At 42.8% G+C, this 20,542-nt stretch overlaps 2 protein-coding genes across 5 annotated transcripts in view; both read left to right on the top strand.

Moving 5' to 3' along the window:
* Window positions 1–20,542, top strand: part of cpn1 (carboxypeptidase N, polypeptide 1) — a 409,472-nt gene that overhangs the window by 247,949 nt on the left and 140,981 nt on the right. The gene's annotated exons all lie outside the window — the stretch shown is intronic.
* Window positions 2,615–16,490, top strand: becn1 (beclin 1, autophagy related). Of its 2 annotated transcripts, none has more exons than XM_083788083.1 (12): window positions 2,615–2,773; window positions 4,152–4,314; window positions 4,850–4,914; window positions 5,637–5,695; window positions 6,042–6,132; window positions 6,731–6,867; window positions 7,033–7,227; window positions 7,569–7,715; window positions 9,029–9,178; window positions 10,340–10,400; window positions 10,557–10,699; window positions 13,677–16,490. In XM_083788083.1, exons 2-12 carry the CDS (start codon window positions 4,188–4,190, stop codon window positions 13,843–13,845), a joined length of 1,344 nt encoding a protein of 447 aa, XP_083644209.1. In that variant the 5' UTR covers window positions 2,615–2,773; window positions 4,152–4,187; the 3' UTR covers window positions 13,846–16,490. The 2 variants fall into 2 exon arrangements, with proteins under 2 accessions (XP_083644209.1, XP_083644208.1); XM_083788082.1 differs by having other exon boundaries at window positions 2,615–2,777.

The following is a 20,542-nucleotide window of genomic DNA, read 5'->3' as shown; positions in this document are numbered from 1 at the left end:
TACCAAACAATACTATTTTCACCTCTAGTCGATTATTTATTCAGCGTTTGAGCCACGGACCACCATTTGAGGCCATCTAGTCTCTCAGACCCATTTGAGCCACTGACCACCATTGTGAGAGTCTATTAATGTGAAATGGTGGTCCGTGGCTCAAACATGTTATCACTTTTGAAGTTACTTGTTGTGTTTAGATATGTAAATACTACTCTTTAAAGCCGTGTTTCGGTAGTCGAGTGGGTACTGTCGACGGTTAGTAAACATTGAGGCCGGGCATAGTTGTTTATAAACCTTCGACACTAACCATTCGGCTACTGAAACACTGTTTTACAGTTTCGTACAAACGTCATATATAAACATCATAACAAGTAACTTCAAGTGATAGACGTTTGAACACACAAACAACAACAGCGTTAAGTATTAAATAACATTTAATCACTTACTTGCTCCGAAGACGGACCCGCGATGGTGACGTGGCACGTTCCAAACAAACACTGACCAAACCTACCTCCACGCGTCTCTTCCGTATTTGAGGGCGGCGGCACTTCCTTCCGGTGTGAGGCCACGCCCGCGAGATTTAACCGCGAATCTATTGTAGTCCTCTTACGTTACATCCGGGTCCCTTGGTCCCATCCGCTGCATGCGCTGCATGCAAAATAGCTACATATGAACGCGTGAATCTTTTTTTTTTTTACAATAACGTTATTTGTCAGAAAGGAAGCCATTGAGGGTTAAAATGGGTCTTAATGCTTCCAACTCATATAACTGTCACCAACAACACTTTTAATGATATTACATGAAGCAGACAGCCCTGTGATGAAACCTTTAGCATTACACTGTGGTTAATAGGTTTTTATTCACAATGGAATGTTATTGTACTCTTAATATATCATGGTGTAGCACAGCACAGTAGATTCATATTTCAATCGATCTGGGATGTTAAAATTGTGCAAAACTCTGTTCAATGAATGGCCTCTTCTGCTACATTAAACATTACTATACATTAAACGTTACTTATACCTGTTATTGAGACTCCTATAGAGCATGTTGACATGGATAGCTTGGTTAGTAGTATCTCTGTTAGTTAATGCAGTTTGATTGATTAAATTAATAGCCTATTTTATTAGACAAAAATGTAGAACAGTAGTGTCATAGAGTGGAAAATGCCATTTGGTTTAATGTCACAGAATGCAGTGCCACGTAGAGCAGCATGATAAATGGTTAACTTTATAGTGTGTTCAAAAATGGCAGATCTGCAAGTTCAGTGTCTTGAATGAGATGTGCTGTGAGTTTGCATATCTGCTATTGTCCAGCATAGGACCGTTGCACAGTGAAGTATAAACAAGGCTTTAGGATTTATAAGTCGTTTTTAGAATAGAATAGAATATTCACTCCAGTGAATAGCATTTATCCATTTAGATAACTTTTTGATGTTATTTAATTACTTATTTTTACACAGAAACATAATGTGTGTCTTTACAATAACTGTAATGTAATAATAATAATAATAATGTAATGTAATAATTATTAATTAAATAACCTTATTTTATTCTGAAGGCAACCGGATGTCTTAAATTAGCTAGCTCTCAGACAGGAAGTTCTAAATTAGCTCAAAAGACGGAGCCGTTCTGCTAGATGTATTAAACAACCTGTTGTTTATGGTGGTGGAAAGCCTGGTGAGGCGAGGTTAGTTGTTAGCTTGTAGAAACAACGGAGAATCTTGGATGCAGACGTTAATCAACAGCTGTGGGTAGAGCCCAATTAACTGTCTTCTACTTATCCGTTTACTGGCGGACGGGAGCACACGCACACGCACACACACACGCGCGCGCGCATATATTAGAAGTGTAACAATATTAACTCCAACTTAATTTCAAGAATCGAAGTAGGCCTATATCGAAATGTAAATAGAAACCTTGACTTGTAGGCTATTGTATCCTTGTATCGTATCGTTACTAAGTAAGTTGCATTTAGCCATTTTTAAGAAGAAAAAATTAAAAGAGGGGTTTAATTACTTTTCCACTCGCTCGCTACACTTGGTCACATGTTTTATACACAGATTTAATATATTTGCTAAATAGCTACTATTAGGCCTACTGTATCGATTTCAAATCATTATACTCTGTTACAAGTCAAACTCTTGCACACAAAGTGTGACTTTAACTAAAAGTTTAATTTCAAATATTTGTATAGTGGAGTACAATATTTACTCTAGTGAAGTTGAAGTAGAAATATAAAGTAATGGAATTTTATTTTAAATGTAGTAGGCCTACTACTTGAGTAAATGTACTTTTGTTGCTTACTTTCCATTTCAACCAGCCTCTGTCTGTCTGTCTGTCTGTCTTCTCATTGTCAGGTCTCTTTGGGGAAATACAAAGCAAGATATGTTTATAATATAAACAGGCGTATTATATATTTTTATTGACTCATTTATTTATTCGTTTGTTTGTTTAGTTTTTCTGCCAGTTATTTTGACCACAGTACTTTTTGGATGCAATGCCTGTTCCACACTCCAGTCCAGTTGGTGGCGGTAACGCACGTCTAATCTCGCCTGCAAGGAGGAGAAGAAGAAGAAGCAAATCCGGTCAAAACAACAACAAGGAAGTTCGAAGGATCATAAAACTAGTCCCGTGATTCCGAGAGGAAAACATGTAAACATCGCGCCTAAAATGTTAGGAAACTAAACATTTATTATCAATGTAATTGTAATTTAAGCCGAGCGACCCAGGACCTCTACGTTTAATAAGAAACACATTTAACCTCCGAGCGACCAACAGTGAGTCGAACCAACCTTTTGTGTGCTAAACCGTTGGCTAAAAGCTAATCCACACACAGCAGCTCAAACTGGTCCATTTTGATAGTGAAATTAGCTTTGTGTTCAATTAAGATGTTGTGTGTGTGTTATCAATCTCAGCATGTACATGTACTGTGTATTGATAAATGTTCACATAACATGCAGAGAGAACGAGAAACTAGGATGCCTAATGAACAAGCGATCTGTCTAAAGTTAAACATGCATTTGAATTACATTCTGAACATTTGCGGTGAAGACAAAATAAACCTAATGAAAACAACACAAAAACATGAGAACGCTTGACCAAGATATGTCTGCATGGGGTCATCCCTATGTTCCCCAGGTTCTATGTTCCCCACTTACCTTAGGGTTTAGGTTTAGCGTTAGGTTTTAAGGACTTCAGTGTTTTGTACCATACTTACAATTGTATGTACAAGTACAGAACAAAGAATGTTTGCTTTTGTCATCTTTGTTGAAGAAGAGTCTGAGCAATTATGTTTTATGCCAGTGTTAATTTTGTGTTGGCTAAGACTAGATAGTTTAAGTAGCCTATGCAGGCCTAAAGTTCAATGGATTGTTCAAAGACTGAGCTTAAATCAGATTTTTTTACTAAAAGTAACAGCTAGATGCAACTGCATCCAGTTATATTGTGTCCGTTTACTCGTATCTCTTTCACCAAAATAAACATACATGTTCTTCAACAAATACAACAAAACACTATATGTACAAAGGTGCAATATTTTAATTGTACAACAAGAGAGAAACAAGCCATCAGTTCTATGAAAACAAGCCCCAAAGAAGCAAGCCCCTTCGCCCTTTACCTTCAACATGCACATAACATAGGCTTTTTGAAAATGGCATGGCAACACTGAGCATAATGGAAAACAGATGTGGCAAGAGTCCATTTCAGTTATATTTATTTTCTACATCATATTTGAGAAGGAGACAATGAGACAGTTTTGGATTGCCCAGGCTGGATATAATGGATTATGGATTATAATTGAAATTGACTCTTGCCACATGTGTGCGATCCATCACCTCTGTATTCCACGATGTTATGTTTTGAGTAGATTTTGCACCAGAAGTCAAGAGCGCGGTGGTCACAAGAAAACTATTTTATTGTAAGGCCTCCCTCGCACGTAAGACACACTTGTGTCTTCCGTGTGTCATGGCCGCCTCAATGCATTTCCAATGGGAGTCACATGGTTTGAAGACAAACCTTGTAGCATGGGGGGGCATTGAGGAGGCCATAACAACACATAGAGGACACAAGTGTGTCTTGCGTGTATCTTAACGTGTGAGTGAGGCCTAGCACTGAGCATGACCCCTGTGTGCGACGTGCGTGTGATTTGACTTGCAGCTAGTAGCAGCAGCAGCAGCAGTATAGTATCTAGGGATGGAGGCCTCCAAGTCGTCCAGCAGCACCATGCAGGTCAGCTTCGTGTGTCAGCGCTGCAGCCAGCCCCTGAAGCTGGACACCTCCTTCAACGTCCTCGACCGGGTCACCATCCAGGAGCTCATCGGTAGGTACTCGGCTTGTTGTGTTGTCCTATGCGCCCAGTTTGTCCCATACTGTAACTGTACGTGTCTTGTCTTGTGTGGTAGTAGTGGACGCCAGTGTTTGCACTGTCCGTGTCATTGTCTCGCGGGTAGGGCTGTGGGACGATTGCAAGATTTTAAGTTGACGTTTTTTGGGCATTGAACGCGCAATGCTTTATTTCTGTTTGGGTTGTTTTGGGCTTTGTAAGCAGAGACATGGCAAATTACTTAAATACACAGAAACTACTGACACATTTATAGTAGTCATTTAATTTCATACATTCCCAAAAATGGGAAAATAGCTGATCTACGAGCTTGTAGATCTGCTATTTCTCCTATTATTGGAAAAGGTATGAAAACATGTTTTTATACATGGGAACGATTATAAAGAATATGCAACAAATAATTGTGATAATTCTAGGGGGGGGGTTTAGCCAAACCTAGCCAATCTACAAGCTTGATATGCATTGCGATCTTGATGCTATTTTCATCTAAGTAGGTCTGTCTCTCTCTGAACAGCTCCACTGGTCACTGTGACTCCTAGTAAACAGACCGACAGCAACGAAGGGGAGACTGCACCAGAGGTACACTTGAAACAGTTCCTTCACAATCTTACGTTCTGAGATTTAACTGGATGTGTAGGCAGGCTGACTGCAATGTGCATAATAAAAGTCTATGTACACTGTGTACAGTGTATCCATTCATTGGCGATTTATTTTATTACTGGTGATATGCAGTATTTAAAGATATTTTTTTTTGCGGCTTACGCCTTTATTGATTTTTTAAGGGATAGAAAGTAGGCTGACAGGAAACGGGAGAGAGATGGGGGGATGACATGCGGTAAAGGCCGTGTCGGGTCCGGGAGTCGAACCCGCGGCACACCGCGACTGGATCACCAGTCCGGTGCCCAGACCGTTACGCTACGGCCTGGGCCGATATGCAGTATTATACATTATGCGTACACACATATTCATATCTACCTATATAAGGAATAGTTCAGCCAAAATTGGGTTATTTCTATCAATTACACACTCCATGAAGCCTTGAATTCATGGAGATTTGTTTTGGTTGTGCCGCATTCGTAAGACAATCATTTGACTGACGGAGTCTCTGGTAGGTGACTCTTTGAGTCTCCTACCGGAGATATACATAATGCCAGTCTAATCGGTCCAATTGAAGATGGCAAGGCCAGACTTAAGTCTACCTGTTTTTGCCTACCTACCTGCCTGCCTGCCTGCCTGCCTAGTACCTACCTACCTATCTATCACAGTATATTTTCTCTCAATGTCTTTAATTTCCTTCCAAGGAGACCTTTGCGGAAAGCAAGCAAGATGGAGTTGCCAGGAAATACATCCCTCCTGCGCGGTGAGACCTTGTATTATCCCTAGTCCCAAACGCTGCCGGTTTAAATGGCTCTCATGTTGAGTCTTACAAGCCTTGCTGATAATTGAGAAATTAGAAAGACCTCATAGTTCTTTTTTAGGGGGGGGTCCCTGGAACAAAATATTTTGAGATGGGTGGAGGGTCGGTGGCCAAATACATATAATTCTAAAGGGTTCTTGACGTGAAAAAGTTTGAGCACCACTGATATATTAGAAACACTAATAGGATAGGATTTAAGAAGACATTTGTAGAAGCGGGTCCTGCAGGTCTTAATGGGTGAAGTGAACACAAAGGAATGTCTTTTACATTTTAAATCTACTGTGTGCAGGGTGATGTCGACAGAGAGCGCCAACAGCTTCACGCTGATCGGGGAGGCGTCCGACGGAGGAACCATGGAGAACCTGAGCCGCAGACTCAAGGTGAGCAGTCTGCACTCACCGGGGGGTTGTTGAGATCCGTTAGAATTTGAACTGAATAATAATCCCCCCTCTTAAAGGGCCACTTCACCCCTTTTGCAACCAGATCTTATTTTAATGATGTTTGGGAGACAAGAAACACTTTCCTGGGGTTTTTTTACGTGGGTAATATGTGTTTTTAGATATTTTAGTATTTCATATTGTCCATGGGCTCCATGATGTCATGGACACTGGGCTCACTTATTACTTTGACTACATGTCTCAGTAAGACAGCCTGCCCCCTATCCACAAGGAGGAGCAGTGGACCAAAGCATTATGGTAATTGTAGTCCATCATTAAATTGTATGATGTTTAGGTTTCCCTTCCGCCGACTAGACATCGGTGCGGTGGAGAGCTGTGAAATTAATTGAACAGCCGGGCGGGTTTTTAAAATGGGACGAGCTATTGCTGTGACCCCCAAACAGATGACTGTGTGTGTGTGTGTGTGTGTGTGTGTGTGTGTGTGTGTGTGTGTGTGTGTGTGTGTGTGTGTGTGTGTGTGTGTGTGTGTGCGTGTGCGCGCGCGCGCCTGCCTGCCTGTCCCGTGTGTGTGTGTGCGCAGGTGACCAGCAACCTGTTTGACATCATGTCGGGACAGACGGACGTGGACCACCCGCTGTGTGAGGAGTGTACGGACACACTGCTGGACCACCTGGACACGCAGCTCAACATCACGGAGAACGAATGCCAGAACTACAAGTAAAGCGTCCTAAATCTCCAACGTTCCAGCTGTTGTTGTTTGGTTTTTGTCTTCGTAAATGAACGCCCTCTCTCTCTCTCCCCAGGCAGTGCCTGGAGCTGCTGTCTGCGCTGTAATAACCTTGCTCCCTCCCTCTCTCCCTCCCTCTCTCTCTCTCTCCCCAGGCAGTGCCTGGAGCTGCTGTCTGCGCTGCGGGTGGAGGAGGAGGACAGCCTCCTGGCGGAGCTCCGTCGGCTCAACGAGGAGGAGGAGGCTCTGGTGCGGGAGCTGGAGGCGGTGGAGGAGCAGCGGGCTGCCGTGGCCACGGAGCTCAGCCAGGGCCGCACGCACTCCCAGCAGCTGGACACCGAGGAGCTGCAGTGAGAACCCCTTTTGGTGTTAGCATTATGCTATGCTTTAGCTGTTGAAAAATAGCAGACCTAGGACCTAGTCAAGGACCCCACGGAATTCTCTGTATTTTGCACGCCGACCTAGCCTGGGTTCCGGCCTGATGATTCGCTGCGTTCCGTGGGTCTGAAATGTCACTTCGCGCAAAGTGACATTTCAGACCCGCGGAACCTGACTAATGTCTAATGTATTCAAAGATTGGCACACACTTTCAGGATTTAGAAGTGTGGTCTGTGTACAATACACGGTAGCCACCTATCAGTTAGTGACACTGTGTGTGTGTGTGTGTGTGCGTGTGCGTGTGCGTCGTCAGGTACCAAAAGGAGTACAGCGAGTTCAAGCGCCAGCAGCTGGAGCTGGATGACGAGCTGAAGAGTGTGGACAACCAGATGAGATACTGTCAGATCCAGCTGGACCGCCTGAAGAAGACCAACGTGTTCAACGCCACCTTCCACATCTGGTAACGTTTTAACAATTGTATTCATGTCCACACAGAGGAAATTGCATACAAGGACACAAATAGTTCAGGTGCAGCAAAGTTACATCCACAAAATCAAGGAATATGTCGCGGTACAACAAGAAGGTCACGTCAGGGCCCAGGCCGTAGCGTAACGGTCTGGGCACCGGACTGGTGATCCAGTCGCAGTGTGCCGCGGGTTCGACTCCCGGACCCGACACGGCCTTTACTGCATGTCATCCCCCCATCTCTCTCCCGTTTCCTGTCAGCCTACTGTCTGTCCCTTCAAAAATCAATAAAAGGCGTAAGCCGCAAAAAAAAAAAGAAAAAAAAAAAGAAGGTCACGTCAGGCAATAGGCATGCATCGTACGTTCGAAACCCCCGGCCACCAACAAGCAGTCTACAGGCACACGCACGCACACACATAAAAATATGAAATGTGGAATTCTCTGCCTTTACATCTATGGGAGTTTTCTTCTCCTCCTTCTTTCCCTTCTTCTCACCAATTCAAGAAGGTTCTAAAAATCACTTAACCACCAAATACTTTTCCAATACGGTCTGCCAAAAGAGAGGGTCCATTAGTCCATACGATATGTTCCCTGGCGGTTTTACCGTTTTGTGACTTTTGACTTTTATACTATTGCGATATGCTCTTGCCGTTTTCTTTTCTTGTCATATTGTCCATAATATTGTTGTTGGGCAACTGTGGCTCAGGAGGTAGAGCAGGTCGTCCAATGATCCCTGGGTCGGCGGTTCGAATCCCGGCTCCTCCTGTCTCTACATGTCGAAGTGTCCTTGGGCAAGACACTGAACCCCAAATTGCTCCCGATGTTGATGCTGATTGGTACCTTGTATGGCTTCTGCCGCAATCGGTGTATGAATGGGTGAATGTGAATGCGCCTTGGATAAAGGCGCTATATAAATGCACCATTTACCATTTACCCTTTTGTTTTGACTCTGTATGATAGGTCTAATGTTTTATTCGTAATAGAGCCGAGTAATGTGAGTGTCTCTGCTACGTCCAACGAGCAAGCTACATACAGTTCATATGCTTACTGTCGGACTCACAAGACACTTATTTTATCTATAATAATAATAATAAATCTAATTTACCATAACGCTTTACTGTGTACTCCAAGTCGCTTTACAACGCAAACACATTTGTTAAGAAAATGGCTAAACTAAATCATTCAAATTAAAAGGCAAAAAAGGGAGATTACTAAAGCTTTCCCTCAGCCTGTCTGTTTCCTCGTGTCCGTCCCCAGTGTTCAGTGTGTTTGAGTGTCTGTCCACTGCTGTCCCGCCCCCAAAACCAGGCACAGCGGTCAGTTTGGAACCATCAACAACTTCCGCCTGGGTCGCCTTCCCAGCGTCCCCGTGGAGTGGAACGAGATCAACGCCGCCTGGGGACAGACGGTGCTGCTGCTGCACGCGCTGGCCAACAAGATGGGCCTTCGCTTCCAGAGGTGAACACAACACACACACACACACACAGGCCAACAAGATGGGCCTTCGCTTCCAGAGGTCCACGCAACACACAACACAACACAACACACACACACACTGGCCAACAAGATGGGTCTTCGCTTCCAGAGGTCCACGCAACACACAACACAACACAACACACACACTGGCCAACAAGATGGGTCTTCGCTTCCAGAGGTCCACGCAACACACCACACACACACACGGGCCAACAAGATGGGTCTGTGTTTTGGGGATTTTAGCAGTTTTTGACAGGGGGCGGGGGCATTCGAGCATGGGGCTAAATATTAAAGAAAGAAATTACATCTGGCCACAAAAGATCACAGGATCTATTGAATGTGACAAACTGACATATTGAGCCTATACACACAGTATAAGCCTTCCCCCAGTAGGCTACCTTCACATTCAGTAGATCCTGTGATCTTCTGTGGCCAGATGTAATTTCCTGGGGTTTATTAGGACTATAGTAAATAATAAATAAATAAATCACCATCAAATTTGGTAAAAAAATACATATTTAGCCCCATGCTCGAATGCCCCCGCCCCCCTGTCAAAAAGAGCTAAAATCCCTAAAACGAAAGAAAGCAGCAAATGAAAGAAAATTAACACTCACCTTTTAGTTTCTCTAATAACAACCTAAAACATGAACCTTGTTTGAAAAAAAACTGAAGTTGTCCTTTAAGTGGAAAAGAGGCCACAGACGTTTCACATTTGACTCCATCATCAATAACACAATGAGTCGTGATTTCCCTCCCTCCTCCCTAAGACGATGATCAGGTACTATGACTATACTAGGAGGAAGATCCTTTATCAAACACTGGCCAAAAATAGCAGATCTACTAGCTCATTTCGGGGCGAAGAGATTTGATGTAGACAGAAAAAGTGGTCCAACGGGTGCATTTCATAGTCTGGATTTTCGGTGGTGAGGTGACCACCGCTCCGGTGGTGAGCTGACCACCGGAGCTGAAATAACGTTGAGCGGTGGTGAGTAAAAACAGAGAGAAGGGCTGGGGCGGTGGCGGTGGTTTGCTCTTCACCGCGGCTCGTGACGTCATGTTGTAGTTTGGTGGTCACCTCACCACCGAAAATCCAGACCATGTATGGAACCTTTAGTTTACTCAATTGTCATCCATGGGTTGCAGGTATCGCCTGGTGCCATACGGAAACCACTCTTTCCTGGAGTCACTGACCGATAAGTCCAAGGTAAAAAAAAACAACTACTGACAGAAACCACACTGCTGTCTGAGTTTTCCTTTCATGCCATTTCACAAATCACATATTAGACTTTTGTTTCAGTCATGAGGTTTTAATTTAGCTTTTTATTCCATGATGCACTGTCTTGTTGCGTGCTTTTTCCAGGAGCTGCCTCTGTACTGCTCGGGAGGCCTGCGCTTCTTCTGGGACAACAAGTTTGACCACGCCATGGTGGCGTTCCTCGACTGCGTCCAGCAGTTCAAAGAGGAGGTGGAGAAGGGAGACACAGGCTTCTGTCTGCCCTACAGGCAAGTTAGGCCCCATTTATTTTAGACTGCAGTCACCAGTGTTGGGTATATTACTTTATATTTTTAATATTACTTATTAGTTATTACCTTAATTTTAAAGTAATATATTATATTACATATTACTGTCTGAGCAAGAGTAATATATTAATATTACTATTACAGTTACATATTACTTTTTTTTTTTAATGCTCAAATTGAACAATTAAATCTTTTGTATTATATATTGGACAGAATGGACACAGATGTGCACTGTGCAGGCAGATGAATTAAGATTTTTAATTACATTAATATATTAAAAAAATAATGTATAGGCGTTTTCATATGACACACAATAGACCTACTGTATACCTTCTAGCCTATAATGACATCACAAGACACAAACCACTTTCTATGCCTTTTATTAAAGTCCACATACAGAACAGGGACTGCCTAGAGTTCTCATCGGGCCTGAAAATGAAGGCCTACCCTACCCAAAACGTCTGGGTTTCCGAGGCTAACCCTACCCTAACTCAGGAAAAAGAAAAATGCCACTATATGGCCGCGGCGCCTTGCGCCGTGGTTCAAATGTTATTGAAGGGACAGACTAATGTGAACGGACTAATCGCCGAAATAAAGGATTTATGTAACTCACGTTCCATTTCCAACATCCTAATGGTTTCCAGCGATTTCCAGGGGTGAGTAAACATCTTTGAATCAAGCAGCGATCCTCTGAATCGACGCAGCATGTCCAATACTGTCCAATACGTTGTGCAACAGTCCAGAACAGAGCTATATAATATTATGATAACTGTCAACTTGGCTATAATCTACTAGGCTACTGTAGGCCTACATTAATCATTGCCTCTCAAACCCACATACCACGCGTAATGTGCACTGCCTAACCAAAATAACAGACATACAAACTATCAACATGCCGCTCGATTGCGTGTCGACAGCTTGCAGATCTGTTCTTTTGGTCACACATGACATGAGGCGCGCAGCGCTGGATGGGGAAATTAAATTGCTGTAGGCTACAGGCAGCGCTACGATGGTCAACTGTGTATGCAGTGAAGATTAACATTAGCGCTTTGCCGCTTTCATAGTTATATGGAGCATTTACCGTGGTGACGTTGATTAGGTAATTTAGGTTATTCACCCAGCTGGGTTCAACGAGACAGCAGTGTCTCGTTAAGCCCCGACGCTTCCAAAATGAGCTATTGCGGATGAATCGATGGTCTTATAAATCATTTAAGCATATGGCAAGTTAACTTAAGTTATATACTTTGATGCTGAACACTAAGCAATTAATTTGGTTCGCAAACCAGAGGCCAGACAGCGGTAGCAAGTTCAACAACCACCGTTCTAATCTGTCACTTATCTGGTGCGCTGCTGCTTTCTCCTGCCTACAGGTGACTGTATACTTGTATAGTGTCTGATGCTGCGGCTATAATGCGCTTCTTTTGGCGTTTGTAACGCGGGAATAACGCGTTAACGGCAAGTAATTTACATTACATATTACAAATTTTTTCTTCAGCAATACATTATATTACACGTTACTGCATTTCGGTAATATATTACGTAATATATTACGTTACATAACGTCCGTTACCCAACACTGGCAGTCACATCCAGTCAAATCTGAATCTCGAATCTGATATTTTTGGCCCGACCGTTCACACTGCATTTGCAAGTGACTACCGTAGATCTGATCTGTGTGTTCAGACTGGCAGCCCCAAACCAGTCTGAATCAGATCTGTGCCACATAGAGATTGGAATCTGATTTGTTTAACTAAGTCGCAAACAAGACAAGTCACATACAAGTCACATGGAATCCGATTTAGATCAGTTTGCTGCATTCAGACTGAGACAGATCTCCTCAAATCAGATTTGAATCAGATTTGAAATCTGATTGTTGCTTTAGACTAAAACAAAAAAGTTCGTCCTTTTTTCACCGATACCGATGTTAAAAATAACAATTTTAGCCGATAACTGATACCAATATAGTTTGTAGTATTTTGTGTAATATTTCCCCCTTTTGTGCCAGGGAAACAAATCTTCATTATCTAAGAAATAACGGTTCAGAACCTTCAGCTTGGTAGTCTGCAGATATAGCATACATACCAACATAGCCAGGCACAAAAGTGATGCGTATCAACAACTAGATGAATATCGGCTACTGCCATCGGTTAAAGTCAGCTTTATTTGCAGATACCGATATTGACCAATAAACAGCAAGAATATCAGCCGATACCAATACTTTATGTGGCCAATATATTGGTTGCATCCCTAAAAAGAAAATTGGATAAACAAAGAAACGCCACAACACTTGAGTGGTGGAAGTTGGCTTTCATTATAGAGATGCTCCGATAATCGGCCATATCGGCCCATAACCACTCTGATCGGTAATCGGCATTTACCCTATCTGGAGAAACTGATCTTTTACACCATTTAAGTGGTATAAATGTCAATCAGATATATAATATAACATCATTTTGTATTTTTTGTGACAGGCGTGAACATTCTCCCCTTCCTCCCCGCACACACAAGAACAGTTTTGACATAATCATTTTGGAAATATTAACCCATTTTGGGTGGGAACCCCTTTGTGTTTTATAACTAAGCATTATGTTACTCTTCTGAAAGAATATATATTCAAAGATTTGTGCCACATTTTCACGATTTTTCAAAAATAGCAGATCTACAAGCTCGTAGCCCGCTACGTCTATTCTTTTTTTATCGTGAAAATGTGGCACAAATCTTTGAATATATATTCTTTCAGAAGACTTTTTATTTATTTCGACATCGGGCCTAAATGGGTTCAAATTTGCACCATTTCACAAGATCAGTATCTGTATCGGACCTATGGGTATCGGCCGATCATGAGAAAAACAATCGGTCCCAAAAAACCTGATCAGAGCATCCCTATTTCATAAATATACCTGTACTGTATGTGACCGTTCCATCGTGTTTGTGTGCGTTTTACTTGGTACGCTTTTAGGATGGACGTGGAGAAGGGCAAGATCGAAGACACGGGAGGCAGCGGCGGCTCGTACTCCATCAAGACCCAGTTCAACTCGGAGGAGCAGTGGACCAAGGCCCTGAAGTTCATGCTGACCAACCTCAAGTGGGGACTGGCCTGGGTCTCCTCGCAGTTCTACAACCGATAAAAACAACGTTTTATTTTTCTGCTCCCGAGGGTTGAACAACAAGAGACCGGTACCGTGAACAATAATGGACGTCGTGTCGTCAACAAGAATCCTCCTTTTTTAATAGGAGGGTTTGAGTCAAAGGACTGGGACTGGTCTGCTAACGTTCTTCATGGACTCTAGCGGTCGAATTAGCCCTTCGCTAAACCCCACCCCAAAAGCCATTGTCCAATGGCAATGCCAATCCAAATAGTTTAGCAACTGTTGCTATGCAGGCCAAGCTTTCGACACCTCGTAGCTGTCAATGTTAATTTGCATGGCCACGTTGTTGAACACGTACCACAGCTTAACGTCGGGACTCGACTCAGGTGATGGCGATAACACTAATGACCGTAGCCTTACCAGTGCATTACGTGAAAACTCCTGTCAGACGTCGTTCGAGTTGATTATGCTGGATATCGTTTCTTCCTCGTATTTCTACTTTATTGAAATGATGTCCAGCGCGTAGCCTACTGCAGGCCCTGGTTGACTAGATTTAGATGACATTTTGAAGCTCTAGCTGCTGAAGTGATCGATTATTTATACGGAGAAATCCCATCATTTAACGTGCATCTCAATGGGCGAGGACAGCTTGCCGTCGCAGGGCGGAGTGGGTGGGGCTTAGCGAAGGGCTAATTGTGCATGAAGGAAGGCGTGGAGCGTTGGTTCTCAACTGTGGGGGTCCGTTTCAGACAGGCACTCTCAGGGGGTTCCAAATGGGGGCCTTTTACAGGTCTGTAACTCTGACGGTGTACGAATGGAACTAAATGGACCCACAAGGGTCCATTCTTACACCGTCAGCGCCATGGGCGGTCCTTCAATTGGACCATTAAGACCCGAGGTTGATTCTATACAAAATGATGTCTTCTGAAAAAAAATCCGAATCAGTGGTGCTCAAACGTTTTCATGGCGAGGGCCGCCGGACCCCCCCCCCCATCTGAAGATATGTTGTTCCTGGTGACCACCAGAAGCAAAGATTTTAATTAAAAACGTTCGCTGTGAAAGAATATAATGTTATTCATTAATTAATGTTAAAGATTTGCGAGCTATTTTCCAACACCTAAAGTTTAAAAATACTGGTCAAAGTGCTTAACGGTGGTCTTAATGGGTTTAAAAATAAGAATTAAGAACCACTGGCATGGGGACATCGACAGAAGCCCTTCCTTTGGTTTGTTATAGCTACCAGGGCATGATTGGCATAAATCTAAATATTGTACAGCATCTGTATCTGTTGCATTCTATGTTCTGCGAGACACCAGAAGCTAGAATTACTAGAAGCATTAAAACCACTGCTGGTTGACTGAAGACATATTGCATGTATTAGATGCTGCCCGAACAGGATTTCCAGCTCTACCCCAGCAGGAGACATTTAATTTTAGGCCCTCAATCTCACGGATTGCAACTATAACCACTTAAACCCTACCACTCGGTTGACCGGCGGAGTCTATATACACTTGGTCGGCTCCTTTTTTCTCCCCCTCTACACAATTTTGCAATTTAGGCATTTAGCAGACTTACAATAAGCAAGAACACGTGGTAATACATCAAATACATATAAATGGTCACCATTGATCATAAGTAAGCTATAGGACCTGTACAGACACATTTCACTAGCTCCAGTCAGTGCTTCAGTGTACAGACACATTTCAGCTGTACTCCAATCACTAAAGCAGCCAAGACAGGTGAGACCTACTGTATACAGTACATCATGTCCTCCTGTCATCTGTAAACAGAACTTCAACTTGGTGTTCATTTAACCCATTAAAGTTTTCTGGAGAAAAACAAAACGTTTTCATGTCAAGGACCCCAAAACTATATGTATTCGGCCACAGACCCGCCATCTGAAAATACTATTTTGTTCCAGAAGCAAAGATTTGAGTTAACCCATTAAGGACGGGCGTCGGGAACCCCTTTGTGTTTTTACCATTCAAGACGGAATGCTTTTCAGAAACTTAGGATTTTGCAGGCATTTTTAGAATCAGCCTCATGTCTAAATGGGTTAAATATATGTGTACCGTAATTTCCGGACTATAAGCCGCACCTGAATATAAGCCGCACCAGCCAAATTTAGGGAAAATCCCATATACAAGCCGCACCGGACTATAAGCCGCACCGGACTATAAGCCGCAGCTACGTTAGCTCAGAGCCTGAGATGGCTCTGCGTTAGCTGTAAAAATCCATAGATTAGCCGCACCGTTGTATAAACCGCAGGGTTCAAATCATGGGTAAAAAGCCGCGGCTTATAGTCCGGAAATTACGGTATATATATATTCAAAGATTTGCACACATTTTCAAGATTTGTTTTTTCCAAGTCAAAGTGACGCGATATATAAGCTTGTACATGTGCTATTTTTGAATAGCCAAAATCTAAAATGAAACCGATGCTTTCCCGGAGTATTACAGATCTTAATTCATCCATTTTGTGATTCACAACGAGAATTACAAAATGGATAAACGAACTCTCAAAGAGGATTTTACCGTGCGGTCGTCAAAATAACCAAATGGACTCGTTGTACATTGACTAACACCATATATAGTATCTGTTTCCACGTGGATGGATGAGCATGCACTGTTAATACTTACTGTAACTGATATCTCGAGGGCTTTTTGTTTATCCCAAGCGACAACAGAACGAACAAACAGAGCAGAGGTGAAGAGTGGAGACTCTCTCTTCACCTCTGCTCTGTTTGTTCTGCCCAAACCCAACAGGTGATTGAAATGAGGTGATTAAGCCTAATTCAACCTGCCCATGAAACAAACAGAGCACAGTAGATGGCACTATCTCACCATGTATTTACCATACAAATACAGAAATATACAGTTTGTTGCCCAAAACAAAAATACAATTTACCATATGCATTTTCAGAAAAATAAGCTAAATAAAATATTACAGCATACCCATAACTGGGACAGCTACACTTACCCTACAAACAGTACCGTGTACCGCCTTCTGTCAGTTCAGAGATGTGTGCTGCTGCTGTGTGTTGGGGTCCTTTACGCACTGACACCCTTATACAAACCCTTCAAGGACCACTTCACAACCTAACTTCATATAATAGGTCCTCACTAATAATCATGAAAACAATGGCGCAATTCTTTCCTACTAAGTCTGTGTCTCATAGGAGGGCTGTGGGGCAGTTCAGAAACCGTCTTCCAGTGACATCATCGATGGGGAATACAAGCTGATAGAAACTGCAGGCTTACTAGTTCTGAAAAGTTGCAATGCGAAAATGGAAGCCAATGAAAATCTAACCATTTTTGTAAAAATAATCTAGCGAATGATGATGTCACTGGAAGACGGTTTCTAAACTGCCCACAGCCCTCCTATGAGACACAAACTGAGTAGAAAAAAATCGTGAAATTTTTTCATGATTATTAGTGAGGACCTATTATATGAAGAAAGGTTGAAAAGCGGTGAAGTGGTCCTTTAAGGCTCATACATACTCAGTTTTTGGTGACAGCTTATCACTGCGGTGTAGTTTTTAAAGGGTTGGAAAACTACAACATTACGTCAGTCGCGGTGGTGATCAGCTATCACCGCGGACACAGACCCATCTCTCTGTTTTTTACTATCAGACAAGTCTTTTCACTCTGGAGCTATAGTATCAACACCCCGTTCACTGATTGGTCTAGAAGTTGGGTAAACCACAGGAAGGCGGGGTCAATCCTTAAGGACATCGCCGCGAGTATGATGGCTTCAACTCTTATCACCGTTTTAGGTGATAAGCTATCACCTAAAACGGTGATAACCTATCACCAAAAATTGGAGTATGTATGAGCCTTTATACAAACCATGTGATGTAATGTTCAAAACATTTGCTTGAGCGTTTGAGGATCACCCACCCATACAGTTTCAGGCATTTGGGCTGATTAGACCTCTTCTTGTTATAGAATGAAAGGTGACCACCTTGGTGGTCAGGAAAACTACATGACGTCACGCCGCAGTGATAAACCACTCACCCTAGCGGCACTTCTCTCCCGTTTTCTGCCGTTTCGGTGGTCACCTTATCACCTAAAACTGGAGTATGAATAGACCGGCTAGTTACAATCAAAAGGACGCGGTTGGAGTCACACATTGGGCTTCGTAATGCGCCGTAGACTATTCCCTAAAGGCTCATTCATAGTCTGGATTGTCGGTGGTGGTCACCTCACCACCGAAAATCCAGACTATGAATGAGCCTTAAAGGCCTATTCATAGTCCAAGTTTAGGTGATAAGGTGACCACCAAAACAGTGGTCAGCCCATTACCGGATGTGTCCATTTCCGTCAATTGTTTGTACAAAAGCAGTCTAATCAGCTTGGCTCCAATGATGACTGGGGTCGATTGTAGGATTTGGGTAATTCAATTGTACATTAAACAAATTACCTTTAATTAGAGACGTATGCTTGAAAGCAACTCTCATGTAACACTGCATGACTTACAATAAAGTGATTTCTTTTGTGACACGTGCGCAAGTTATTTTCCCACACAAGAATCAATCAAAACGCAACAGTTAAACCAAATGTTGGTTTTAATGCTTTCATATTCAGTTCTGTTGAGGACTTGCACCTCTCCCCCCCTGCTGAAGATGACAAAACCACATGAAAAGGGGCTGGGAAATCTCATGAAAAAAATATGAACCACTGAAAGAACAAAGTCCAACTTCCAGTTATCACAATACAATAATTCAAAAGGGTCAAAAACCAGGCAAAGGGGTACAAATGACCCTCATTTGCATCAAACATTTCCGAAGCTCCGGAACAACAACATTAACTTTTGGTCATCAATAAAAATCATTCTCAATAATATGTCCCAGACTGAAGGGCAGTTGGATCTCTGCCCGACCGATAGGTCTGGTGAACGAAGGGCAGTTGGTTCTCAAAGTGGGCTCCAGTCTCCAGGGACTCGCAAGGGTTCCAAAAAGGACCCGTATACCGCGGTTCTGTAAGCTCTGGTGTGCCAATGGAACCAAATGGGTTCCATTTGCACAAAGAGTGTACAGTCCTTGAAGTTAAAACGTTTTGAGAATCACCGATGTGTGCAGGTACTGTACTAGAACAGGTACTGTACTAGAACAGGTACTGTACAAGAACAGTGGCGAGAACCTCCCATTGAGGCCTTACCTCAACATTTAAAAAAAGATCTTCTAAATCCTCATGTTTTTCAAAAATGGCAGACCTACAAGCTCGTAGCGCGCCGAGTGGCGCGCTATGAGCTTGTAGATCTGCTATTTTTCAATAGCTAAATTATAACATGTTTAAAACACCAAAATGGGTTAACAAACCGACTTCTGCTGCTTTTTTACTGCGAACCCAGTCCCGATACCGTCCCAATAGCGAGGACCATACTAAAAGTCTTTGCATTGGTTCTGCAATGCACTTTTCTTTTTTTTTAAGCACAGTTACAATTGTTTAATTGATTTTGTGCAATTGTTTTCACCCAGTCGTGGCCCCTAAATGTAATCTAGATCAGTGGTGCCCGAGAACACACGGCCAGAATTCCCCCAGGAATGGAGACAGCCGGAGGCTGGGTTGCCAGGGCTGGGGGGGATTTGAGCATGCAGGACGAGCTGGGAAGCCAGATGAGACAACAATCTGATAATTGACAAGCTCTTTGAACATGAGCTGATGAATGAGCTGAAAAACACAAGGCGCGCTTTATCGGGGACTTAATGGATGGCCTCAAGGTTGCAAAGTAACCACATTTTCAAGGTTTTATATGAGAAAAATATTTCATTTTATTAGTATTATCATTAAATCCTAGTGTTTGTGCCAATTATTTGGGCGGCCAACTTGCAAAACACGCTTATATCTGTGACTTAACGGATGGCCTGTGTGTTGTTTTTTTTAAAGGTTGGAAAGTTTCAACTTAAGGTTAGGTTTAGGTGTGCTCCCCCGTGGGAGGTTAGGGTTGTGGTGAGGGTTTGAGATAAGTTGTAGGACTAATGACTAACCAATGACTAGTCTAAACGAAGTACTGCACCCAGTTCCACACCACATTGTAGTCCAAACAAACGGCCCGTCCACTTGCATTGGACTCGTTTTCCCAGAAGCCCTAGCAGCCCAGAGGATGGCTTGATTTCCGGTTTCGTCGTCATAACACGAGCCTCGTCACCAGGTCTACGGCGAATTAAACACATTAAACAAATAACGGGTTTAGCGAATTAAGCAGGGCGGAACGTTGGAATAAATAATTTAACCCATTCTGAACGGGAACCCATTTTGGTGTTAGCATCATGTTATGCTTTAGCTATGAAGAACGACTGACATTTTTTAGAATCTGATCTCAGGTCAGAATGGGTTAATCAGACCAGTGTGTGTCCCAGTGGAAACCTCGTATGAATCTGATCTCAGGTCAGAATGGGTTAAGCATTGGCGGTAAAGTCGTTCCCACCCATTTATGGATCAGGGCCCGTTAATATTGAAGTGTTTGTGCGATCGTGTTTATTTTTGAATGATGGATCGATTGCGTTTCCAGCTTGGATCAATGGAACCAACGGTATTGTATTATACTATTTTCACAATTATCAAAAAAAAACATGAGACTAATTACTTAGAGCGACAGAGAGAGAGAGAGGAGTGTGTGTGTGTACATGTGTGCGTGAGTGTGTGTCAATTTAACAAAGGTGCAGACGATCAGAAATCAGCAGAGAATGAGCAATGTTTGCGCTATACTCTAAGCCGAAATGAAGACCCAGAC

This window comes from Protomyctophum parallelum, assembly GCF_964188405.1.
Source record: "Protomyctophum parallelum genome assembly, chromosome: 17".
In the NCBI taxonomy this organism is placed as follows: domain Eukaryota; kingdom Metazoa; phylum Chordata; class Actinopteri; order Myctophiformes; family Myctophidae; genus Protomyctophum; species Protomyctophum parallelum.
This window is presented reverse-complemented; position numbering and strand designations above follow the sequence as displayed.

Excerpts from the sequence above, each read along its gene's own strand:
- becn1 (XM_083788083.1), top strand. The coding sequence starts at position 4,188 with ATGGAGGCCTCCAAGTCGTCCAGCAGCACCATGCAGGTCAGCTTCGTG. Across the intron at positions 9,179-10,339 it reads ATGGGCCTTCGCTTCCAGAG|GTATCGCCTGGTGCCATACG; the intron begins GTGAACACAACA and ends CATGGGTTGCAG. Across the intron at positions 10,401-10,556 it reads CACTGACCGATAAGTCCAAG|GAGCTGCCTCTGTACTGCTC; the intron begins GTAAAAAAAAAC and ends TGCTTTTTCCAG.